We start from the raw sequence: 27,361 nt of genomic DNA on the forward strand, positions 1-27,361 counted from the left end.
TAAGAAAATGATCCCACCGAAAGCAAAACCCCCAGCAAATGTGAACATCATATTTTGGTTAATTCTGCTGTGAAATTCCTAAAATAGGTCAAATTTTTGTTCTTCAATATATACTTACCCCTTCAGAGAAGAAGTACAAATAAGAATTCCATTGTCTAGTCCTAAAGCAAAGATTAGTTATCTTGAAAACTGGGATACTAATTCCAGGGAAATGCTTTTACAGCAGTGAAAATATGTCCCAATTATGTATCGGTCATGACAGAATCACTAGGAAGAAAGTTCACAGGTCATCTAGAAGTTCTCAACCCAGCCTGCATATTAGAATCTCAGAGTTTAAAAAATACACATGCCTGGACCCTACCCTGAGTTCTGATCGATTTTAACTGATCTAGTGTAGGCACTAGGCATACATTTTTTAAAAAGCTGCCCACATAATTCTAACATGAAGATGGAGTTGACAAGCACTGTCCAACTATTTTATATATGATAAAACTAAGACAGGGAGAAATTAAGTGATTTTCTCAAGAATGAGACTAATAATTATTAACTAAAACAACAGAATGTAATACTTACAAATACTTGTATCATTTCTTGCTGCTTATGATATTACCCCCAAAACACAGCAACTTAAAACAGCAAACATGTATTATCTAACATGATTTCCAGTGGCTTACGTGAGTGATCTGGCTCAGGGTCTTGCGTGACATTGCTGTCAAGTGTCACCTGGAGTTGCAGTCATCTGAAGGTTTGACTGGGGCTGAAAGGAACTGTTCTAAGGTGGCTCACTCACACGACTGTTGGCAGGCCTGTTCGTCCTGTTCCCCCTGGCTGTTTGGAGTCAGCCTCATTTCTTGCCACATGGGCCTCTCCATAGCACTGCCTGATATGTCCTCATGACAGGGAAGCTGGTTTGCTCAAATGAATGATCCAAGAGAAGGAGCAAGGAGGAAGTCATGATGCCTTTTATGACCTACTGACATACCACCACTTCTACCATATTCTACTCACTAAAAGCTAGTTACTAAGTCCAGCCTAGACTCAAGAGGAGGGGAATTAGCCACCACTCTTTGAAGGAAAGAGTATCAAAGAATTTGTGGTTTTATTTTTTTCTTTTTTTGGTGAGGAAGATTGTCCCTGAGGGAACATCTGTGCCAGTCTTCCTCTATTTTGTATGTGGGATGCCACCACAGCATAGCTTGATGAGCAGTGTGTAAGTCCACACCCGGGATCAGAACCCGTGAACCCTGGGCCACCTAAGCAGAGTGTGTGAACTTAACCACTACACCACACAGCCAGTTCCTGTGGTCTTACTTTAAAACTGCCACAGGAATACTGTCTGTTTCGGCTTTTTCCCTAAAACAGTGTTCATAAATATTATATACCCCAGCAGTGGGGATAGAAAGGTAAGTAACTGAGGCAAAAATCTTATTACCTTACCTTCTACTATGACAAGAAAGACAGTAAATAGAAAAATAAAATACTGTCAGATAGTGATAAGTGCTGTAGACAGAAAAAGGTAACGTAACAGTGATCAGGGAAGGTAAGTGAGGGTGTAATTTTTGATAGTGTGATTAGATAGGCCTCCTATGGACATATCAAGATAAACAAGACCACACTATACATTCTATTAATAACCTAACTTCATCATTTGACAAAGCTACCGGTCTTAACCAGGGTTGCTGTAACACAATACCGTAGACTGGGTGGCTTAAACAAGACATTTATTTCCCACAGTTCTGGAGGTTGGGAAGTCTAAGAGCAAGGTGCCAGCCAGTTCAGTCCCCACTTCCTGTGAACACCCACTTCCCGGCTTGTAGTGTTCTCACAAGGTCTTTCTTCTTCTTCTTACAAGAAAACTAATCCCATCATGGAGGCCCCCTGTTGATGACCTAACCTGAACCTAATTACCTCCCAAAGGCTCCACCTTCAAACACCATCACATTGAGGGTTAGGGCTTCAACACGTGAACTTAGCGGGGACAAAATCCAGTCTATAGCAGCTATCTTTCATGTCAATACATTTACATCTTTCCTTTAAAACTGCATCCAGGGGCCGGCCCGTGGCCGAGTGGTTAAGTTTGCGCACTCTGCTGCGGTGGCCCAGGGTTTCGCTGGTTCCGATCCTGGGCACACACAGGGCACCGTTCATCAGGCCATGTTGAGGCAGCATCCCACATGCCCCAACTGGAAGGACCCACAACTAAGATATTCAACTATGTACCAGGGGGCTTTGGGAAGAAAAAGGAAAAACAAAAAAAACCTTAAAAAAAAAAAAATAAGAGGGGCTGGCCCCGTGGCCGAGTGGTTAAGTTCGCGCGCTCCGCTGCAGGCGGCCCAGTGTTTCGTCGGTTCGAATCCTGGGCGCGGACATGGCACTGCTCGTCAGACCATGCTGAGGCAGCGTCCCACATGCCACAACTAGAGGAACCCACAACGAAGAATACACAACTATGTACCGGGGGGCTTTGGGGAGAAAAAGGAAAAAATAAAATCTTTAAAAAAAAAAAAATAATAAGAACTACATCTAGGGGCTGGCCCTGTGGCTGAGTGATTAAGTTCACGCTCCGCTTCAGCGGCCCAGAGTTTTGCCAGTTCGGATCCTTGGTGCAGACATGGCACTGCTCATCAGGCCATGCTGAGGTGGCATCCCACATAGCACAAGAGGCACTCACAACTAGAATATACAACTATGGACTTGGGGGCTTTGGGGAAGAGAAAAAGAAAAAAAAAAAGAAGATTGGCAACAGATGTTAGCTCAGATGCCAATCTTTAAAAATATACATATATATTGGTTGGCTGCTAAAAAAAATAAAGCTACATCCATCTTGATGCAAAACTGTATTTTCTTACAGTTGTAAACAATGCTGTGACAAACACCTTTACATATATATCTTTGTGTACATGTATAAATATTTCTGTAGGATAAACTCCTACAAGTGAAATTACTTGGTCAAAGTAGGCATACATTTAAACTTTAGATAATATCAAACTGCCCTTTGAAAAGGTTTTAAAAATGTACATCTCCTCAAAAAGGAAGAAACACTGCTTCTGTAGTAATTGCCAGTACAAACATTTGTATCCAAAGATTTTATGTATTTCTAGTCTCTTATAAATAGGCCATTCTCAGTCTTCATTTTATTCGATCTGTAATATTTAACACAGTTAATTAACCCTCCTTCTATAAAACATTTTCCTCACTATTGTTCGAAAGCTGCAGGCTTTTGTGGTTTTCCTCATCACACACTGGACTCTCCTTGTCAATCTTCCTTCCTGGTTCCTCCTCATCTCCTTGAAGTCTAAACATGAAGTGTCTTACAGATCAGTCCCTGGTCCTCTCCCTGCCTACACCCATTCCCTTGGCCAGATCACATTCAACTTCATGGATTTAAATACCGTATGTCCACTTGGAGGTCTAAGAGGCATCTAAAAGCATCTACGGCTGAATTAAAATTCAAAACCTGGTCCTTCCACAGTGTTACCTTATTTCAACTAAGTCAATGGCAACTCCATCTTCCCAGTTGCTCAAAACAAATCTTTGCTTTTTTTCTTACAATCCAACTTCCTCTCTTCAGATTTCTGCTCGTCAGAGTCTATCTCCTACCACCATTCCCTATACTCTTACTTTGCCTTAAAAAAAAAATTACAGTATACAGTTCTTTAATTGATCATTGTCCTCCCACCAGAACATTGACTGGGGTGGGAACTTAGCTGCTTCACGGTAGTATCTCTAGCATCTAGAGTAGTGTTAATTGTTGCTGTTGGCTTAGTAGCCACTCAATAGTTATTTGCTCAATAAATGAATGAGTTGTACAGGTTATACACAGATCATTGAAAACCAGGCTGAGGAGGCGGGAAAGGCAATAAACTTACAGACAAAGCATCCAGGGTTGGGGCCCAGCCTAGGCACAGCCATGAAGCTTTTAGGCAATTTATCCTTCAAAGTCGATTTCCTCATCTGGAAAATGGAGTTTATGCCATACTCCTCGGCAAACAAGACAGTTGAAATGATCAATATCTATTTGGTATTGCAATACACAAAAGTCTCACTACCTGAAACTTCGAGGAACATCTGCTTCAACTCTCTTAACTTCACCTGCTCATGTATAACACAATTTGGGTGTACATTTTCAAAGGCCCTTATGTTACATTGCATCTCTAAAATGTCCACTTGTGCAAAACTTGAGAATAAAGGCTATTACCAGGAAAAAGAAGTCACCAAAGAATCTCAATTCCATTAAGGTGATGTTTGCACAACTCTGTCAATGAGCTAAAAATCACTGAATTGTACACTTAAAACAGGTAAATTCTGTGGTATATAAATTACATCTCAGTAAAACTATTAATAAAAAAGTCTCTAATTCCATATATGAGGCTCCTGTAAAATATCACCAGAATTTAGAAATAAGGTAAAAGCCATCTCCCAAAACCCAAAAATAAAAAATGAATCAAGTTCAATACATGAGCTCTGCCATCAATAAGACCATCCTAAAAAACCGTTTACAAAAGAACCCAGATGTTTGGTCAAGTCCAAAGTGACCTGAACAACTTATTTTCAGAACAGTAGCGTAATCCGTGCGTGTTAAGAACCAGCTAGGTTCTCAGAAGAGAAAGCAAACTCATCCGACTCGGAAACCGGCAGGACCACTTCTCACAAGCGTCCCAGCAGCCTCCATCCTCCGGTCCTGCCCCCCCAGCAAATGCCCCCCGTCTCACTTCTCCTCCAGAGCGGACGCCCAGGGGAGCACTGTCCGCCCTCGTCGGACACCTGGCATCTCGTGCATGTCAGGCCCGCGTCCGCTCTCCAACCCCACATCTGCGTGCGGGACCCCACAACGACTTGCAGGGCCGACGACCCTTCCCTGCCCGCACTGGCCGACCCCGGGGTGACCCCGGGCTCTGGGGGAGCCACGCGGCGCCCCACCTCGGCGGGCTAGGCTTCAACCCTGGCCGAGCATCAGGGTCACCTGAGGTTTTGAAACCAGTTACGGGCGCCACTCAGACCCTCCGGCTCGGAATCGGGGTGGGGTCCCCGACACCAGCCTGACGGCGCCGGTCGAGAATGCCGGAAGCCGCCCCACGCGCTGCAGGTTTAACCTCTGCAGGCCGCCCGGCGCCCACCAAGTCCCCGCGCGGGAGTCAGGCCTGAACTGCGCGCGGGAGCGCCGCGCCCTCAGCCCCGGCGACGCGCGCCCTCCACCGGGCGGGTCCCAGAGACGCGCCTGCCTCCCGCGCCCGCGAAACCGTTCCCGCGAGACCGCCCCTTCCGGCCCCGCCCCCTGCCCCGCCAGCGAGGGCCTGCAGTAGCTGCTCGACGCCTCCTCACGGGTGCCCCACCCCACAGGAAGGCGCGATCTGGACTGTTCCACCAGCCAATCAGCTCCGCCAGCCATCCAAACCCAGTTCCTCGGCGTTTTCTTCGCCAGCTTCCGCCTGCAGCGACGCACAGCGCCCCCGCCCCCGCAGTTGAGAGTCTCCGGGTCTCTTTCCCGCAGGGCCGCGCACGCGCAGCCACGTTAGGCGGTGCGCAGGCGCAGAAACGCGGCCCCGCTGAGCTGTCGGTGAGCAGGGGTTCTGGTCTGTCCTGCGCGCACTTCGGTGGAGGGAGTCTCTTCTCAGTATTAGCTGCGTGCGCAGTGAAGTCCTGACTAGGAGTCCCACACAGGAAGGCGGTCTCCGTAGAAGCAGCTCCATGTGTCTCTAGGGTGTTTTAGACCGCAGGCGAGGCGTCAGAGGAGGGTGTGCAGGTCCTAATCGTCCCTCTTTGCGGAAGGGACGCGCGTGGGGGAAGGGCAGAGTCTGTTAGGTGGGGAGGGAGGAGATTGATCTCATCCTTTCGCGCCTAGGGACAGGCGCTTTGCAGCTGAGAAAATGATCCCCTGGCAGAAAGTGCCTAGTGGCTGCGCCTGCTGACTCCTGTCCTGTGGCTACAGGCTCCATTAATCTGACCCAAAAACGTTTCTGTCAGGGTAGCTGGGGCTGCCTGGAACCCCAGAGTCAGAAGGCAGAAGTCCAGGCCACATTTCCTCTGTAATTTTGAGATAAAGAAAATTTGAATTCAACCCAGGACTTCACCAAGGGTTACACGGCTGGTTAGTGACAGATATTCAACAAGAACTAAAGTCTCCTTATAGGCATTGCTTTTTCCCACTGTGTTGTCTTACCACGTGCTAAGTTGAGCCCCATAAATTTGCCATTTTTACTCAAACTCATGCTCTTCTCTAATTGCCGTCTCCCCAGTCTTGGACCTAGAGTCACTTTCTAGTTTGGCCCCTGAGAAAATTCAGCGTTCCAGTTTACTCTCCTTGTCCCACACCTGAAGGAGATACGATTGCTTAACTAGTGGATCTGGTTGTCATACTTAATCTACTTTTGGCCATTTGAGTAGTTTCCAGTTTGGGGCAGTTATGAACAATGCTGTGATAAGTAATTTTGTGTCCTTAGGTAGAATATGTATATACATTCTGGTAGGTATATATTGTAGGGAATGGAATTGCCAGTTCATAAGTCATGCATGTGTTCAAATTTAGTAGCTATGAACTGTGGTAGGCAGATAGGCAGAATAATGGCTCCCCCAAGATGTCCATGCCCTGATGGAACCTGTATGTATATTAGGCTTCAGGGCAAAAGAGAATTAAGATTGCTAATCAGCTGACCTTAAAATAGGGAGATTATTCTGGATCATCCAGGTGGGCCTGGTGTAATCACAAGGTTCTTTAAAAGTAGCAGAGGAAGGCAGGAGGAAGAGAACAAGAGAAATGATAACCCAAGTGAGACTGGGCAGACCTCATGACCCTGGCTTCAAAGATGGAAGAAGGAGGCTGTGAGCCAAGAATATCGGCATCTTCTAGACATTGGAAAAGGCAAGGAAATGGATTCTCCCCTCTCCAGAAGGAACATAGCGCTGCCAACACCGCTGAGACCTCCAAAAATGTAAGATAATAAATATGTGTTTCAGCCACAAAGTTTGTGATAATTTATTACAGCGGCAACAAGAAACTAATATACTGCCAAACAGTTTTTCAAAGTAATTTTATCAATTCAAACACTTAGGGAAATTTGAAAAAAGATCCATACTTAAGCATCATACCACACTAGCTGAACGGGAATCTCCGGGTAGCTCCAGAAAAAAAGGTCTTAATTAAGTAATTCTAATGCATCTTAAAGGTTAAGAACTACTTATCCGAAACCTTTAACTCTAAATCCCAGTTCTCATCATTGAAAAACAATGTGGCAGTGATTTGGCCACAGGATTGAAAGCAGTTCCAGAAAAGACTGTTGTTCCAGGTATTGGAAGGGTCCTTCTCCCTTATCTGCTCAGAGCTAACATGGCTAACCTTTTGCAGTGCTCCGTGGTTGAACAATCAGTTCCTACGAACACAATTCATGAAGGAGCATTAAGACTAAGGCCTTATTGTACTTACAGAAGATTTTTCTTTAAGATGCTTATAAAGTCGCTCTTTCAGAGACTGCCACACCTTGGCACCTTGACCTTCATGGAGAGCAGCTCTGGAAAGGGGGACAGCCTGCCTGGCTTGTGGGGTAGTGCAGTCCCCCAGCTCCTTGTGCTGAGGCTGCAGAAGCCAGTTGACCTTTGGCCGTGGCCCTGGGGGAATCCTGAACAAGAAGGTTGAAGAGTTACACTTTGAGCAGGTTGGAGGTTCTGGGCAGGGTGTTCCTACCTTTCCTCTGTTGCTAGGCCAAGGATAGTGTTAAGAGGAAAGGTAAGTGAGTTTCTTATATTGCAGCCAGGGTTCCTGGAGTTAACTTCCTTGGTAGTGGTACCAGCAACTGCTGGGCCCCACTTGACAACAAATTTACAAGTCTTAAGAAGCCCTGGGCAGTTTCCATCACAAAGATATGTCATCAAAAGGATTGAAGACCTAGGTCTGGCCGCCTGGTGTAGTGGTTAAGTTCGGTGCATTCCACTTTGGTGGCCTGAGTTCGAGTGTTCAGATCCTGGGCATGGACCTGCACCACTAATCAGCCACACTGTGGTGGCAACCCACATAGAAAAGTAGAGAAGATTGGCACAGATGTTAGCTCAGGGACAATCTTCCTCCAGCAAAAAAATAAAAATAAAAGGAAGAGCTATCCAGTGTTGAAACTATAAACTACTTGGAGCTAATAATTTAAGTATTTCCTTGACAAATGTCAAGTATCACTATTTCTCTTTAAAATTTGAAATAATCTGCGGCATGCTGAGATCCCTGCCATGCACCTGAGTGCCTTGGCATGCAGTTTGAGAAGCATGGCTGTGACCATTTAGAAAATGAGTGATTCTCATTTTTTGCCTTGAATGAGTATTCGAGATAATCATTTTCTTCCAAGTGCTACTTCAGTAGGGTCCTGTGTAACCTGACTCCTTCCACTCTGCAAATCCCTCTGTAACAGCCCCACAGGAGATCTGTTTAAATGACCACAGTAGGTATTGAGTCTCCATAGGCTTGGATAAATCTAAAATTAACTTGGAAGAAGAGCAGTTTCCTATTTTAAATGAAATACATAAGAAATTATACTGTTTAAAAAGTAGCCTGTTAACTTAAAGATTGGCCTACCATAAGGAAAACACTGGCAGACACTTAATAGTATACTAAATACTAAAAAAATTAAATACTAAAAAAATTAAAACTACAAAATACAGTGTATTGCACATTTGTAAGAATTCTAATGCCTTTCTTACCCTTTCAACATTTCATATCTGATTTTCACACTCTCAGTTAATTGAATAGATTAGATTCAAATTATAGAATACAACTTTACCTGGATTCGTAAGGAGAGTATACCCAATAAATTGTTCATTCTAGAAACAGGCTAACTATAAATAGTCCAGCTAAGAACACATGATCTGGTTAATATCCTGCTTAAAATATGGTTAACAATAAATATAATTAGATAATAGTATATAAGTAATAATCCAGACTAGACCATAAATAAATACAAGAACAAGATGATGACAAAGAAAAGTTAAATGCCAAACATCAAAGGAGAACAGATTCAAATGAAATTCTTTGAATGCATTTTATTCATAGCATAGCCATATTCAAGATGCTGGAGGAAATGTCCGTATCTTCTCGGCAGCAATGAAAAGGCAGAACTTTTTTATTCATTATCCTGTCCAGTCTCACAATTAGAAGCAGGCTTTGATTTGTTAGATGCTTCGTAAACTTGTACAATAAGCCTTAGGTGATTGATGATTGTCTTGTCTGATGTTTTCATGTTAAATCCCAACATCTTCATAATAGTTTCTCGAAAGTCAACAAACTACAAAGAACCACCCCAAAAACCAAGACACGTCATTAGTTTTGGTCGCCTGCTTACTGTGTGCAATGAAATTGGTGTCAGAAATTTAGTCTTATCAAACATTTATGAAATATAACATTCTACATTCAAATAGGTTTTTAAAGCTAGAAAAATGGTCTCTTCTATTACAAGAACTTTTAAAAATTTCCTTTTAAGATTTTTTCTTATTTTTACACTTTTATAGATTAAACCTAATTTTATTGCTGATAGTTTTTCATCCATAGGGTAATTCCTTTTTGGAGTTCTGATTTGCTGTATGGTAATAGTAGTCCCCTAAAATATATATCTCTCTACACGTCTTCCAAAAACCATAGTGATCAACAAGGAAAGCAGATAACATCACCCGTAAATCATGCCTAAAGCATAAGTAGAGAATACCACAGACTTCGGTATGCATCTAGGTGGGGAAATCAATATCCTAAACCAGTAGAGGCAGCCTCAGAGCCCACACTGGAGGATGCAGCTGGTTTCCACTGGTGTCCCAGAGACAGGACAGTGCATAGATGGGAAAATAGTAAGAACAAGGCTGAGACCTGGTGTATCAGAACACGGGCAAGTGAGGAAGGAAAGGAAAGGGGCTCAGAAGCACATGAGACAAGAATGGCAGTTCCAGAGGGCAGGGTTTCTGAGGGAGGGGAGGTACTTGGAAGGGTGAGGTGTTCCTTGGAGGCTTGGTGATAGAGGAAAAGAAAAAAGCAAATGGTGGAAAATAAGGGACTTCTATAAATAAGAGTATTGCAGACTCAGACATCACATAAACCCCACTCCGACATAAAAGGTTTGATGTAGTGAACTTTAGAAACTGCACTCGCTGTGCCAACAGAAGAGGGTGGTGTTGAGTTAAGAAACCTAGTAAGTAAACGCCACCCCATAACAACCCTAAAGTAGAAACACCTGAAACTGAGAGGGCAGGGCAATTCACGGAATTTTAAAGTGACTGGATAAATGGGAAATAATGCGCATACAAAGTTACTTTAAGAAGAAAATAGAAAGGGAATATCATCCAAACTGTCAGGCTCCTCCCGAGAAGACAGCTGTGAAGTCAAAGGAAATGGGTTTGACACAACACCTGATATGAGTTAAATATCAATTCAGCAAGGACTGGCAGACATGGGGGAACAAAAAACTTTCTTTTGAGTCAAAGATGTAATAATTCAGAATAGCAATGGACAAAAAAGATGTCCAAGATGCCTCATGGATAAGGAAGATGTGATGATCGAGCTCAGAAAAGAAAAAGACAAAATCATGTCAGAAATGAAGAGTCAGCTACAGAGAGCCCAAAGGACAGGAGATCTGACTGAAAATAGAAGAAGGGACACTGAGGAGAAGAATAAAAACAATCAAGAATATGAATATGCGTAAGTTTAAAAAAGAGAAAAAAGTAATAATGCCATGACTTTATGTTTCAAGACTCTCTTAAGGTAATTGGTTAAAGTTATATATTTGTTAAGCAGCTAATAGGAGGTGTGGTATATAATTCCCTAATGGCCCCAAATTATCAGTTAACCTTTTAAAAATTCTCTTAAAATATCTGCTTTATAAATATAGTGAAAACCTAAGCAACTTTAGAAGCAGTACCATCTTGTCCTAGAAAGTGACTCAGCCCCAAACACACGGTTTCCCCTGAACTTCCATTCTCTCGCATCCCTAGCCTCCTTGTCATTGGTTAGTCAGGGGATTGTACACAAACCTAAGCTAAGATAATCATATGTCCCATCCCTCACCACTGTGGGTTCACCAGGAATAGGCATTTGACCTAAGCTGGGCTTATAAGACCCTTTCTTGGATTCCCTCTCTTGTCATGGAAACTCTACACATAAAACTCCATGGCTGTCAGTCAGACAGACAAGCTGACTCACAGAGAGACGCCAAGAAGAGATGATGAGAAAAGCCTTAGAGGTTCCACTGCTGATCCAGGGGCCCAGGTGCATCTCTGCCCTCCCAGAGTTCTGGTTGTTTCACTTAGCTTGGATTCCATAAGCCAATAAATTCCCTTTTATCTAAGTTAGGTAGAGGCTCAGTTGAGGTGGGTGTTTATCACTTCAACTTAAAAGAATCTTAATATGGTAATTACAAACCTAACCTCTTGTTGCTGTCCTGATACTTCTTCAAGTGTGCTCTTCGCCGTGCAGACTTCAGGAGGGGCAGAATCTAACATCTGATGGGCCCGCTCCTTGTCCCATCTTGCCTCTTGCTCAGCAGAGTCTGATGTCGTTTTCAAGTTGTCTGTTTTCCTAACTGCCTTCCCTTTCATTGCTTCAACTTTTGTTAAAGATTGCCTGAGCTTTTCAATTGTTTTGTCCTGTGAGAGTATAGGGTTGGGGGAAGGGGAGGCAATGGCTGTGGTTAGATCTCGTCTAAATAACAGACAGGCCTGATGCATGATAATGCCTGCTTCTTTTCCTACTCTTTTTTTTTTTAGAACTAGATACATGGAAAAGAAAGAAAGTTTCACAATTTATGAATTAAGAGGACGTTTCTCCACCATCATATTCATCAATAACCAGCATTCACTGAGCAGTTTTATAAACCAGGCACCTAGGATTTAAAGAGGTTTAACACATGTTCCATGTCCTCAAAATCTTACAGTCTGTGCTAATCAAATAGAGAAAATAACTGTTTCTCCAGAGAAATATTGCTGATAAAATGGCAAAAAAAGAAAAAAAAAGTTGATCAATAAGTATTTAGTGCATCTTTGGCTTAAGGCATAAAATGTATGTTTGAAATACTACAACTGAAGCTTGATATGGAGAAGGTCCAAAGAGGAGCCCAAACAATGACTAAAACTTTTAACTATTACCCCAATAAGAAAAACAAAACTAAAACAAAAAGCAAGAGATCCAGAATCCCAACATTTAGCGTACTAGTTGCCTGAGAGGATCAGGTAGGAGAATACAAGGGGGCTTCAGGGGAATTGATGATACTGATAAATAAATGAAAAGCAATAGGATATATTGGACTACATGACGACGCCATTTGATTTAAAACTAATTCGGTCTGACCTTGCTTTTCCAAAAGGGCCTGATGCGGTCTGTTGAACATGTGTTGTACATCTGCTTTAAACATTTACTATGTCCCAAAGCCAAGAATGATGCCCTTGAAGAGAGGGATGTAGCTTCCCCCCATACTGGCATTTCCTTAAGGATAATCATCTCTTTCTGGAAACTAAGGATTAACCACTGACCTGCTGTGCTCACCTTGTGACCACTGACCTGTTGACCACCAATCTGCTGGGTCAGCTAAGCATCTCATGACAGTAGTAAAAGAGATATTCCTGTCATATGTGATGTGTACTCTTTGTTCCAAGACAGTATATAACCAGTCTGTACACCCTACTTCTTTGGTGACCTTCCTTCCTTGAGGAAGGAAGGCCCTGGGCTATAGTCCTAAGACCCGGCTCATAATAAACTCACCCCAATTTTGATTTATAGGTTGATTATGGTTTATTTGTGTCGACAATACTCTGTTTCTTAAGATGAAAAAGGCAGATTTGCAGGCATCCGATTTTATTATTCTACATGCTTTAATATTATATATTTTCTTTTGTATGTATGTAAAATAACCTTAATGCTAATTTTTCTTTTAAGTTCAATGAGAAACATGCAGCTAAAATAGTAACAGACCAATGCTTAAGTGAATTTTTGAAAGTCTCATTTAATTTACCTACCTTAAAGACATTTACTCTTGTCAGTTGAGTTTTCATATTTTTATTTGACAACTTCAAATCACTGAGCTGTTTCTGAAGTTTCTGAATTTTCTCCTCTAATCTTTGAGTTGTAGCAATCTGCAAATTCTGCTGAATATTCAGTAATGTTTGTTGCTTGTCTTTCTCTAGCTCTTTGACCATCTTGCCATGTTCATCTGTCTGGGAATACTTGTTCCTGGAGTTTTCCTTTGCAGAAATCAACAATATCGAAATAAGGAAGTTACGCTTTAAGATGGCATTCCACACTAGCATACTAGAGTAGCATACTAGACATACTAGCACTCTAGACCGATAAATTGTAGACTTCATAATACTGACATAAGTAAAATATTTTTTCACCATAAATATGCATCATTAAAATAATCCAGAAAATAAAATATAACAATAAAAGTGACGATTTAATGCTAACAAGGTTACAGTTAAGTAGATACTTTTATAAATGCTGGTGGTAGCACAGATTAGTTCAACTTTTCTAGGAATGTATTATAAGGAAATAATCAAATATTTGGATAAGGATTGAAGCACAAAGATATTCCTTACAACATTATTCATAACATGAGAAAATAAAAACAATGCAAATGTCAAAAAAGAGAATAATTACATAAATTACATGTGATTGGTTATATGTTCCCTAGAAATCAAGTTTTCAAAAATATTTACCAAGAGAAAATACTAATGAGATAATTAAATGAAAGAAGCAGGATGAAGAAAAACTATGCCTATCTCCGTTATGTTAAAATATTCATGGAAAATAATCAGAAGGAAATATACCTATATGTTAATACTGGCTATCTCAAAGTGGTAGAATTACTGATGATTTTAATTGTATTCTTTCTACTATTCTGTACCTTATAAAGTTGCTACCAGAAAAACAAAAGAGAGAGAGAAAGAAGGGGTGAAGATTTAGATACCATCTATTTTCATTACATATAAACTAAAAACTAGTAAAATGTATATAAAAAAAGAACCACTGGTTCTTTGGAAAAATAAAATAGATGCCCCAGGCAAACCTGGTTAAAGAGGAAAGAAAAAGTGAAAATACACAATATTAGGAAGGAGAAATGTATAGAACTAATGTACGTAAATTAATTTTATTATGAGAAAAAAACAGTTATTTGAAATGTTGTTACAAATGTTCTAATCCATTAAAAGAAATAAAATAAGTCATATATTAAGGAACAAGAATCAGAATGGCAACATTTTTCTCAATAACATTGGAAATTAGAAGACAATGGAGTAATGCCTTCAAATCTCTGTGTGAAAATAAAGTTTAGACCCAGCTATCAACTGAGTGAAAGGGGTAAAAAAAAAAAAAAAAAAAGACTTTGTCATTCATGCAAGGATTCAAAAAAAAATGTCTCTTTCCAAGACACCATTTCTTAGGAATTTATTAGAGGCGGTACTCCAGCAAAATAAGAAAGTAAACCAAAAAAGAGGAAGACATGACATTCTGGAAACAGTGCAATCTAACTAGAAGATGGGAGGAAAAAAACGTCACAAGATCATAGCTGTGCCCAGGCCCACAGAACAAACAATCCGGACAGAAGCAAGACAATAAAGGACTTTGGGTGAGAAAGAATGGGAGATTTTTATAGATTAGAAGATCATCTGATGTAGTATTGTGGAAAAAATTAATAAATGAATGTTGAAAATTATACATATGAAAACACAAGAAAAGTATTAACTCTAGGAAAAATAAAATGCAATACAAGAAAGGGAATGTACCAAGAGTATAGTACCTGGCATTTTGTAAACATTATTTAGTGTCATAATGAAGTAAATGCTGATTAGGGATTTAGCTAAAAATACTGATATACCTATATTGAGAAGATGGAAGCGGAGGTAGGAAAGTGGTATAAGACAAACTTTCATCTATCATATAACAGGAAGTCAGCAGATAACGTCTAAAATAAATAACTCATGATATAGCAATATAAGCAAATTGCTGAGGGAAATGGAATTTACTACCAGAAGCAACAGCTAAAAGCATTGGAAGTAGTTACCTCTGGGAAATAGCATATAGAGGTACAGAAGTGGGCTGCTGCTTTTCAGTGGAAGAGTCTTGGTATATTTAATTTTTAAAAACGTACACATATATTATATATATAAATGTAAAAGGTAAAAAGAGTTCTCTTAAATAACTTCAGCTTATGGGGGCCGGCCGGTGGCGCAGTGGTTAAGTTCGCTTGTTCCACTTCGGTGGCCCGGGGTTTGCGGTTCAGATTCCTGGTGCGGACATGGCACCGCTTGGCAGGCCATGCTGTGGTAGGCTTCCCACATATAAAGTAGAGGAAGATGGGCACGGATGTTAGCTCAGGGCCAGCCTTCCTCAGCAAAAAGAGGAGAATTGGCAGCAGTTAGCTCAGGGCTAATCTTCCTCAAAAAATAAATAAATAAATAAAAATAACTTCAGCTTAAAGAAGAAATGGAAGTCAACAGTAAAATTATAAACATATATAAAACATAGTGAAAGAAAACTTCACATTAAAATATAGTGGACAAGCTACAGAGGAATATTTATAGCTCTACTGCTTTTCTGATTTAAAACAAAGAACAAAAAAAAGGCATACTAACATATCGGAAAAGAGAAAGTAGGGGTATACATTTAATAAAGATACCATATATTTTCATTATATGTACATCAAAAATAAATTACTAAAATGTATATAAAGAAAGAACCACTGGTTCTTTGGAAAGATAAAATAGATGTCCCAGGCAAGCCTGGTTAAAGAGGAAAGAGAGAAAGTAAAAACACACAATGTTAGGAAGGAGAAACATACAGAATACATAGATATAGAAAAGATTAAAATAAGTGTAAAAGACTATTTTGTAACTCAGTGACAATAAGTTGACCATCTAAAAGGAAATACATTATTTCTTGAAAAACACAGCTGTATACAATTGTGTCCAGAAAACCAAAGAACTCTAGTAAAGCAAACTGCTGGACTTAATAAGTGAATTCAATAAGGTGGTAGATAATTAATAAAAATATAAAAGGCTTTTGTCTATATTAATGATAACCATTTCAAATAGAAATGGGGAAAATATATTATTCACAATGCGCAGGAAATCTATAAAAGACCTAGGAATACATTTTACAAGAAAGACTTATATGAAAGATGTAGAGGATTTATCTGAAGAACATTATAAAATCCTATTGGAATACATAAAGAAGATCTGCTAAAGGGAAAGAGGACATGTGCCAGGTTATCAGAAATTATCAATCACTAAAATTATAAATACTTAAATTATAGATATCTGAAAAGTGGGATATTTGTATGTCAATAATCTCATTTTAAACACACATTTGGAAATACTGAGAATTCAAAAAATTTTTAATTTGTCAAGAATGATATTATTACAAAGCTGACTGAGTAAATTTTAAACAGTATTTACCAGCTGCTACTTTGACATAAAATTCTCTGTTGTTCCTTTAAATGTATCCTGTGGGACTAATTCTTCATTTGCCACTAAATTAAATTTAGGACTTCCCTGATCACTTTCAGTTTAATGTAAAAATTATAACCTCAGCTTTACTCAAAGTTATGGCTACTCAAGAGACAAGGGATGACATTAGCAGGTCAAGAAATGATAAAGTAAAAACAACCAAGTAGAAATATTCGATATGAAAATATAATAGTTGAAATGAACAACACAATAGATGAGATAAATAGCAGGGAAAAGCTGCAGAACAAATTGAGTAAGTAGGAAAATCAGATTGAGAAACTTTCCAAGAAGGCAGCAGCGAAGGATAAGATATAAACTATTGGGGAAAAAAAGCAAAGTGTATTAGGGTTCTCCAGAGACACAGTACCAATAGGGTGTGTGTGTGTGTGTGTGTAAAGAGAGAAAGAGATTTGGGTAACACAGTTGTTGGCACTAGCAATTTTGAAATTTGAGGGCAGCCCAGCAGGCTGAAGACCCAGGGAAGAGTTGATGTTGCAGCTGAGTCCAAAGGCAGTCTGGAGGCAGAATTCCCTCTTCCTCAGAGGACCTCCGTCTTTCCTCTTAAGGCCTTCAACTGATTGGATGAGGCCCACCCACATTATGGAGGGTCATCTGCTTTACTCAAAGTCTTCTGATTTAAGTACTAATCACATCTAAAATGCAACATCTGGACTAATGTTTAACCAAATATCACTGTAGCCTAGCCAAGTTGACAAATAAAATTTCCAGCCTTCAGATGAGTCATAGAAGGAGAGAGTAGAAAAAGAAGAGAAGAGCAAAAAAAAGAAAAAAGAAAAAAAGAAAAGAAAAGAAAAAAGAAATCAAAAGAAAATAAATGGAGAGGGGAAAACGTTGAAATAATAAGGATAAACTGACAGATAAAAGATTTAGATTGAAAAGTTCATAAAATGCCAAACAAGAGAGGTAAAGAAAAACAATACATCTAAGCCCCTTATAGTGAAATTTAAGAACATCAAAGCAAATGAGAAAATTCTAAAAGCTTCTTGAGAGAAAGAGCAGATCACCTACAAAGAAATAACAATCACATTGATATCAGACTTCTCAACAGTAACAAGGGATGCAAGGAGATATTTTTAAAGAAGTTAATGAAGGCACTTTGAACCTAGAAGTTTATATCCAGCCAAATTGTCATTCAAATGTGAGGGCATAATAAAAATGCTATCACTCACATGTGGTGTCAGAAAGTTTGCCACACAAAGATCTAATTTTTTTATTTTTATTCTTTTTGGTGAGGAAGACTAGCCCTAAGCTATCATCTGTTGCCAGTCTTCCTCTTTTTGTTTGAGGAAGATTGTCCCTGAGCTAACATCTATGCCAATCTTCCTCTATTTTATATGTGGGATGCCGTCACAGCATGGCTTGATGAGCAGTGCGTAGGTCTGTGCCCAAGATCTGAACCTGTGAAGCATAGGCTGCCGAAGTGGAGCACGCAAACTTAACCACTATGCTACTGGGCGGGCTCCACGAAGATCCAGTTTTTGAAAATTCTCTTGTAGGAATACTCAAACAAGGAGAAAAACCCAGGAGCATGCTTCAAGAGATATGCAACTAAGGGTCATCAAATATTTTGGTCAAGTTTAGTGATTGTCTAAAAAAAATTAGCATCCAGTAAAAGAAAACAGATAAGAGATATATCAGGCAAACATGAGCCAAAAGAAAATTGTTTTAGTAACTGTAATTTCTAAAAATGAGAATTTAAGGCAAAATTTTATAAAGGACAGAAAAAGAATGTTTTATAGTGCTTAAAAGAGCAAGACAGCAAAAATCATCGTAAGTGCATATGCTCCAGTAATCTATAAAGCAAAAACTGACAGAACTGCAAGGACAAATGGATGAATCAAAAATTATACTTGGAGAATTTAGCATACCTTTTTCAGAATCAAGCAAACAAAAATAATCAGAAATACTGACAATCTGAACCATATGAATAATATGCTTGAGCATTAGCTATCTATGGAACTTTACACCCAACAAGCAGAGAACACATTCTTTATAAGCACAGATGGAACAGTGACTAAAATAGACCAAGTATTACCCTATGTAGGAAGCCTCAATAAATTCTCAAGGATCCTAGCATACTTCTACAATGTTGCAATAAAATACTAATTTTAAAAAAATGCCATATGTTTGGAAACTTAAAAATGTATTCCTATATTTAAAATTAAAGATAAGGAAAACAGTACCTGTGTATTTGTGGAACAAAGCTAAAGTAGTTCTTGACAGAAAAATCATAGTTTAAATAAGTGCATTTATCAGGATGCTTGAAAGGGTAACTGTAAACCAGTTGCTCTTCCTCTTCCTCTTCCTATTCTTCTTCTTTTCCTTTCTGAACAATTTAGTCCAAAAGCTCGAATTAGGGGGCAGAACAAGGTAGGCATCCTCCCCAGAATGAGAAGGGAAATGCCGTGGCCCAGAGCAGGCCTACGGGGCCCAACCAGGAAGACAAGTGTCCGCAGAGGGGGCCCTACAGAGGGACTCGGAGCCTGAGCAGGGTGAGGCAAGAGCCCATGTGGAGAGGTGACCTGTCATGGAGTGTTAGAGCCTGAACGGGCCAGGAAGACGTGCACACACTTCTGGAAATCAACAAGAACAAGACAGGAACCCAAACAGCAAAATGGGTAAAGGAAACCAGCAAAGACTAAAAAGCCAAAAGACTAAAAAACAAAGGAAATGCACCAACGCATTATTAGAAAAAGGCAAATTAAATTAGCAATCACTTTATACCTAACAGAATGACAAAAGTTAGGAAGCTGGTTAATGTCAAGAATGTGGAGATTCAAGAACCCTCGTGTATCTGTGGTGGGACGATTGTTCTATGAGAACTGTCTAGCAGTATTTAGTCAAATTAAGTGTATGCATATCCTATAAGCCATCAATTCCAATCCTGAGTAAACATCCCTAAGAAATTCACTCATGGGTCCTTAAGGGGACTTGTATGAAGATGCTCGTAGCAATGTTGTTTGTGGTGGCAGAAAGACAGAGGTAACTGGAGTATTCATCACTAGAGGAGTGGACAGGCAAAGCATGGCAGATATGTACACTGTAGAACTCCATGCCGTAGACAGAAGCAATCAACTAGATGAACAAATAGCAATATGAAGTGCATCTTAAAAATATAATGCTGATTAATAGAATGAGATTTTTAATACAATCCATTTATGCAAATTTAAAATATATGCACAGGGGCCAGCCTGGTGGCAGAATAGTTAAGTTCGTGTGCTCTGCTTTGGCAGCCCAGGGTTCACAGGTTCAAATCCCAAGTGTGCACCTACACACCGCTCATCAAGCCATGCTGTGGCAGCATCCCACATACAAAATAGAGGAAGACTGGCAGAGATGTTAGCTCAGGGCCAATCTTCCTCAAGCAAAAAGAAAAAAACAAATATATATATATGCACAAAAATTGCATTTTAAAAGAACATCTGTAAACAAAAAGATACACATTAAACATGTTAGATTGATTTCCTTTGGGGGACGGAATGGGAAAAGGAGCTAAAAAGGAATAAATAAATAAGAGAGGGACCTTCCATGGCCCAAGATAATGTTATGAACCATGGAGTTTGATTAACTCAGCCTTCTGCATCTGAGGTCCAAATTGTGAGGAGTAGGAAGGTAAGGGGATCCAAGTGGTCAACAGCATTTAAAAAAAAAGATGGTCAACTTTACTAGTAGTCAAGTAAATATAAGAAATGTACTATTTTAACCCAACTTACACAGACACAGACAGACACACACACACACACACTCTAAAAGAATGACAGTATCCACTGCTGGCTAGGGTCTGAAAAGGAAACAGGCATTCTTATATATTATTAGCTGGAAAGTGAACTCCTTCTGCCTTTTGGAAGGTAGTATTCTGGCAATGGTTATGAAAATTTTAAATGCTCATATACTGTGATGCTGTAATTCCACATTTAAAACTCAATCCCAAGGGGAAGACAGCACCAGTGTGGAAAGAAATATGTATAAACATACGTATTGCAGCATTACTTGCAGTGGCATAAAACATGGAAATAATCTGATAAGCCATCAACAGGGAACTGGTCAAATAAATAAGTTATATACACACTATGGAATACTATGCAGCTATTAAAGGAATGAGTTAAATCTAAATCTTTTGACCTAAGACCATGAGGTACTTCCTTCTTAAAGTAAGAAGAATATCTTGACTAGTATAGTCCCAGTTTTATAAAAATACCACCACCCACATATATGTGCTTGCATATTTCCATAACCATGGCAATACTTGTAGAAGATATATACACATTGGTTACTGAGGTGAAAAAGGCAGAAAGAGGGTTGGAAAAGATTATTATTGTTTTCTTCAAACCTTTTAACATGGTTTCAGGTATTGTGGAAAGCATGTGTTATTTGTATATTCTTAAATTTTAATATAGCATTTTTAAAAATTTTGCATGGAAATGATCATCATCAATCACATATTCAAGAGCAGAGGTAGAAGCTGGATTCGTCTTTGGACTCTGTAGAGGACATCATCGATACCATTTCACTAAGTGCTGGAACTTTTTAAAACTGAGCGCTCAATACATAGTGGATGAGTGAATGAATGGAAGGAGACACTAAATGAGTGAGTGGTGAGCAAGTGAGTGAGATTATGCTTTGGGCCATAGCAATTATACAAATAGTATAACATAGGTTTGAGTGTGACAAGCAATTCTATGAAGAGGTAGTAAAACAGAATCAAAATCTCCTGAAAATAAATTATATTGCATCCTACCTACTTCCATCCCACTCTTAGGATTGACTTTTTCCTTACTGATTGAGAGAGGCAGAAAGTAGAGAAGGTAATGGTATATTGTATAGTAATCATTGAGGAACATCATCAATGGCCCCTTCCCAACACCCATCATATCTGGCTGACAGTGTCTGAAATTCTACCTTTAGAGAGTCACTCCTTGAGCTCCTTTTCTTCCAATCTTCTTTTTACAGTACACTAAGAAATATGTTAACAAATGCCTTCACAATAAATACCAAATATGTGTACAATAGAGAAATGGGAGATACGAAGTAAGGAGAGGCTTTTTTTTTTTTTAAAAGATTATATTTTTTCCTTTTTCTCCCCAAAGCCCCCCGGTACATAGTTGTATATTTTAGTTGTGGGTCCTTCTAGTTGTGGCATGTGGGATGCTGCCTCAGCGTGGTTTGATGAGCAGTGCCATGTCCGCTCCCAGGATTCGAACCAACGAAACACTGGGCCGCCTGCAGCGGAGCGTGCGAACTTAACCAATCGGCCACGGGACCAGCCCCAAGGAGAGGCTTTTTGATAAAATCAGGTTTAAAGGTTTGTAGCACATTTTCCTCCCTTTTCTAATATTAAGAAAAGTATAAATAGTATTAACAGCTTTAAACATTAGATACTACAATAAAATATGATTATTTTCATTGTCAAAGAAATGCCTCATACTTCAGGATATTCTTACTTTATTCCTGTCCAAGTCAAATCTCCCTTGAAAAAAGTCATTAAGATCAATTTTTCCTTCCAGGCATTTCAAGGGTCTTTTTTGTTCCCTACGCTTTTCCTCAGTGTGGGGGGATTCTTGGGCAGCGGCTTTACCATGCTGATGCAGGTGCTCCAGCCACTTAGTGAGCATCTGAATTTCCTGCTGAAGGCCCTCAGTTCTCTGTAGGGAAAAAAATAGATAAAACGTCCTGCTTGTGATGATTTCTATTTCCTTTCAAAACTATGAGCAAGTTCTACTTACACTGACATTGTAGTGACATTAAATTACTACATAGATGAATAGGGAAGTTTTTAGAGAAGATTTGACATGTTTAAGCTGGTTTTAAAAAAAAGAAATAGATTTGATATACAAAAATAAGACATTGTTAGTAAGCACTGAGAAATAAATCTGTATAATGACTTTTAAGAGAGCAAAGTGTAAAAAAAATGGAACTCTACAAGAAACAAACCACTGTGTAGCAGGACTTACTAATATATTGAATTTAAGCGATATGTATCTTCATTTGAATTTTAGGGTGAAGAGTCATAAAATTTTACTAAAATGGTTTGGACACGAGAAGATATATCCACTTAAACTTGCTGGTTCAATGTTTTGATAGACTTGACCAGTAAATTCAAACAAATAACTGATTCGACAATTTATTTTCCTGCACTGACTGAACTGAGTAGTGTTTGCTCAGACGGAAACATCATCTTTACCATACCACTATTTTTAAGCTAGCATTCATTGAGTGTACACTGAACTGCACTAAGCATTTATCACGTATTAATCCACTTAATCTTTACAACTAGTCTGTGCGATAGGAACTATGCCTCCCCAACCCCCACCTTGCCCTGACTCCTGCCAAATTTTACAAATGAAACCGAGGCACAGAGAGGATAAGTAACCTGCCCAAGACCACACAGCTGGCAATGGCAGAGCTGGGATTCATGCCGGGGCTCTCTGCTCTGAACAAACACACTATACTACCTCTGCTGTAATAATGGACATCCTCTTCCCTTTTATCACTGCGGTAATAAAAATAAAATCAAAATGAAAATTCAGAGCCACAGTTTACTAAATCGACTAATATCAAAATCCACATCTTAAAAGAAGCAAATTTGAAAGAATAACTTTTCTGTAAACACACTTACAGACTTCCAAGATTGCTCATTGGCACCAATTTCCTGAATCCTCTGTTTCACAGCTTCCTCCGCGGCTGGTATGGGGACGACACTGTTGCTCAGAAGAGTAGCGAGCTGACTGAGGAATTTCTGATAGTGGGATTGCACAGTTTTACTTTCCCAGCTGAATAAATATGGATGTCGGTCTAACTCATACTTTTGTTTTTCCTTATGGATCAAATCATGTTCACATTTATCCCAATTTTTCTGTCCATCTTTTGGTCCTTCAGAGTGAGAAATGTTGTCTCTCTCAAAATTCTTGGCCAGGATAGCTTCACCCTTATCCTAAATATGCCAACACATGTGTTAAACTTCCCTTTTGGAATTTAATATTGAGACATCTACTGCCCATCTTTTGAAATATAAATATAGTCATAATACAAAACTTTAAGAGAAAAGGCTTTCAATAGAAATTAAGAGTTATAGAGTCATAAGACAGACAAAGACATACTCAAAAGAGCATACTAGAATATCAAGTGGTATTTAAATGATGGTATGGAGAAACTGTTTTGAGAAGATAGGAAATTTAGCTTAGAGAAGCAGCTAACCAGACCACCCCAGTTTATGGAGGAACTCTACAGAAAATTTTGAACTAATAAATGTGAGAGGAATCATAGAAATTTAAAAATCAGCATTTTGCATCTCCTAGTGAAATAACTGATCAGGCAAGGATCATCACTAAATGCTAAGGCAAGTGAAAAGTTGGCAGGAAAACGGATATTTTCATAAAGGCTTAATTATGGTTATAGAACATCATTTACTAACAACAACTTAGATAATGTAAAAGTATAATGAAAGAAGTCACATGTCTTTCCCTTGTGTTCCTGTAATCATCCTGCTTCCATTGTAAACAGGAAAAAAATAAAAGATAATGCTTGTACTTCCCCTTCCCCCCGCCTCCCACAGGAAGATTTGCCTTCTTTCCCTCTTCTTGCCACCTTCAACTCTGGGAGCTGAGTAGAAAATTCAGTTTCTAGGCTTTATGTTGTGTGAAACTGGGAAATAGAAGGGGATCTATGGGTCTGCATCACTAAAAGCCTAGAAAGAAGAGGCAGAATAAGAGAGCAATGGAAGAAAATGTCAGAGCTGCATGGACTCTGGTGTGAGAGAGTTTTTCAGAGATGTGACAGATTGGTGAGAGAAGTGAAAAAAAGTGGAAATGTTACTGTGAATTACTTGAGAGAGGCAATTAACAATTGGAATTACTTTAAACGACTTTGAAAGTACTTGCTGGATTTTAAAAAATGGAACCCCTCACATTAATTGGATCATGATGGACCTTGTTTTACATTCAGATTATATAATGAACAGCTATAGTCTAAGGATTTCAAACTAAACTTTCACCATGTCCTTGATAATGGTCTGTCTCCTATCCTCCTCCAATATTCCTCTATAAAACCTCTACTCATTCTGTGAATTGCTACCTACTAGGGACCAGGCTCACCTCTTCCTTCTAAACCCAACTCATGCCATAATTCTAGATTTCAATGTCCAATGTAGATGATCCATCAATTTAGCTTTGCGATTCCTGTGCTTCAGTTTCACTGACTTTCATCTACTCCCCACTTCAATCCTTACACGCAGATCCAAAACCCAGATTTTGTCAGCGGCAGGAACTAACCCACACCAGAAATTCAAAACTCCCAGATTTCACTCTCTCACCATCACCTCTCCTCCTGCCTCTCTTACAGCTCCATTTCCCTCTAACATTTTCTTCAGTATGACAGAGACCTTCAGATCCTCCTTGCACTTTCTCTCCACACGTCAGAAAGGTTTCCAGCCAACCACGCTGTGCTCCTTCCTTTGATCCTCCATAAGAAGAGGGCCAACAAACCACATTTGCCAGTTATCTCCTGGAGTAACACAAGCTAATAAAAATCTCGTTTCTTCAAAAATCAATCAAAATTTATTCTCACCTTCATCGTGAAACTATCCAAGGAATTTCCTTGTCCTTTTATGTTCATACAAGGGGTGAATCTGTTAGCATTTGCTAACTTTTTCTCCAAAAGGTCTGCTTTTCGCTCTGCCTTTTCTCTTTCAACCAGATGTACTCTGTGTAAAATATCAGTAGGTAACAATATCATGAATCAATTTTCAAACTTCAATTAAAAGACGAAAAGAAGCATCCCGCATTTAAAATATACTAAATATGTTTATCAAATAAAAATGCATTTCTTTTGAAAAGAGCTGTGCAGTTACCCAACTATTTTTAGGGAGAGACTAGAACTGGCAGATAAATGGAGAGAAAAATAATCCAGTGTGAAGTCCTGTAGTAGTTCCCCTGAGGAAGGTCAATTTTGAAACCATCCTTTCCAAGGGGAAATTTGAGTATGACTATCTGTTTGCCACTGTGGTATTATTGTGATGATCAGGAGGTTCCACATGGATACCAGCACTCCCACTTGACTGGGCTCTTCAACTGGGAGTCAATGAAGGGAAAAGGAATTAGAAATAATGATACAGTCACAGAGAATAGCATATGTAAAAACTTGTTTTATTATCAAATATACAAACAGCTAGTTATTTGGTTCTTGTTTTGATTACCAATTGCTAGGTATTGGTAATATTTTCTACCTTGAAGCTAGGTTAAAGTTTCAGTCCATCTGCCAAGTGTTTTATGTTCTTTTCTGTCTAAGAATTGCATCTACAGAATTAGTGAATTTGAGTCAAGTCAAAAGAAATTATCTGAATCATCTAAAGAGAAAATTTAATTCAAAAAATTATATTTGAGGCATGTAGGACACAATCCAAAGCTCATAGATACCTGTAATTGTAACCGTAGAATGAGAGTAGAGACAGAATGGGATAGAAGCAATATTTGACAAACTAATTCCCAAGAATTATCCAAACCTGATAAAAGACATCAGTTGATAGACTCGATAATTTCTGCAAATCCTAAGCAGGATAGATACAAAGAAAGCCACACCAAGACACATCATAATCAGATTATAAGTAACAATATGGTAGACTTAAATCCAACAGTTTCAGTAATTAGAGATACATGGTCTAAATCTTTCAATTAAAAGAGAAGACTATCAGATTGGATTTAAAAAAATAAAAGCTAATACTAAGCATTTTGCAAGAGATATACTTTAAACATAAGGACACAGAAACGTAAACTAACAGAAAAGATACATCATGAGTGAAAAAAATGTTAACGGTGTAGCTATGTTAAAATCAAAGTAGACATTAAAGAAACAAGTATATAAAGAGGGACATTTCAGGGCTGGCCCATTGGCCGAGAGGTTAAGTTCATGCACTCTGCTTCGGCGGCCCAGGGTTTTGCTGTTTCAAATCCTGGGCACGGACATGGCACTGCTTATCAAGCCATGCTGAGATGGCATCCCACATGCCACAACTAGAACTAGAAGGACTCAGAACTAAACATACACAACTATGTACTGGGAGGCTTTAGGGAGAAAAAGGAAAAATAAAATCTTAAAATAAGAGGGGCATTTCATAATAATAAAAGTGACAATTCAACAGAAAGTATAAAAATGCTAAATTAGAATGCAAATAGTTCCACAATATTTAAAGCAACAGCTGAACTAAAAGTGAGAAACACAAATCCGCAATCTTAATTAGAGATTTAAAAAAGCCTCTTTCAGTAACCAACAGAACAAAAGGAAAAAGTGCTGGGCCTGAAACTTTATTCCCAACTGCACTGACCGCAAAGAGAAGGCAGCTAAAGGGGGCCGGGGTCCAGATATTGCCCAAGAACAATCCTTGTCCAGCGTCTCCTCCAGAGCCTGCTCCATAGGAGCTGCTTCCAGTCCTTCTCTCCCCCTTCAACACTAACAGAAAGACGAAAAAAAATGCATGGCATGCCATTTAAGCACCTTTCTCATTGGCACCAAAGACAAAACAAAAGCGAAAAGTCCATAGTGGCTCACTCTGCAGCTGTATTCAAAACTGTGTTGAGGAGTCTGCAATGCACGGTCAGCTGTTACGGGTCAAACTATAGACCAACTTCAGGAGGCAGCTTATCCCAGAGAAGATATTTATTTGGATGATGAATTGCTTTTAATCAGTGCTTCACTTGAACTTGGTCAGTCTTCTTTCTTCAGACACTGCACAACCAGAAAAAAAAGAAATCCTACTCTCCCTCTTGCTGGTCTTTTGTTTTAACTAATTTCTGAATCTGACTAGAGCTTTGCTTTATTACTTAGTTTCAAGCTCCTATATGTTTTCTTTTTAAAAGCGATTTGGGAAACACAAGCCCCAGAAGAAATTTCAACCTAT

General features: G+C 39.3%; 2 protein-coding genes across 3 annotated transcripts in view; both read right to left on the reverse strand.

Moving 5' to 3' along the window:
- The window catches only part of ESR2 (estrogen receptor 2), a 135,350-nt gene extending 129,841 nt beyond the window's left edge, over positions 1-5,509 (reverse strand). For both annotated transcript variants that reach the window (XM_070592948.1, XM_070592949.1), the window contains exon 1: positions 3,870-5,509. The gene's annotated coding sequence lies outside the window, so the exon portion shown is untranslated. The remainder of the gene's footprint in view (positions 1-3,869) is intronic.
- Positions 5,510-9,003: 3,494 nt separating this feature from the next.
- The window catches only part of LOC103559586 (coiled-coil domain-containing protein 170-like), a 40,332-nt gene continuing 21,974 nt past the window's right edge, over positions 9,004-27,361 (reverse strand). The window contains exons 4-9 of the mRNA XM_008533253.2: positions 25,036-25,171; positions 23,090-23,404; positions 21,915-22,115; positions 12,967-13,191; positions 11,383-11,601; positions 9,004-9,260 (exon numbers count right to left, since the gene is read on the reverse strand). Of these exons, the coding sequence (XP_008531475.2) occupies positions 9,099-9,260; positions 11,383-11,601; positions 12,967-13,191; positions 21,915-22,115; positions 23,090-23,404; positions 25,036-25,171 (1,258 nt within the window). The 3' untranslated portion in view covers positions 9,004-9,098. The remainder of the gene's footprint in view (positions 9,261-11,382; positions 11,602-12,966; positions 13,192-21,914; positions 22,116-23,089; positions 23,405-25,035; positions 25,172-27,361) is intronic.

Source organism: Equus przewalskii, chromosome 25 (assembly GCF_037783145.1).
Source record: "Equus przewalskii isolate Varuska chromosome 25, EquPr2, whole genome shotgun sequence".
Taxonomy (NCBI): domain Eukaryota; kingdom Metazoa; phylum Chordata; class Mammalia; order Perissodactyla; family Equidae; genus Equus; species Equus przewalskii.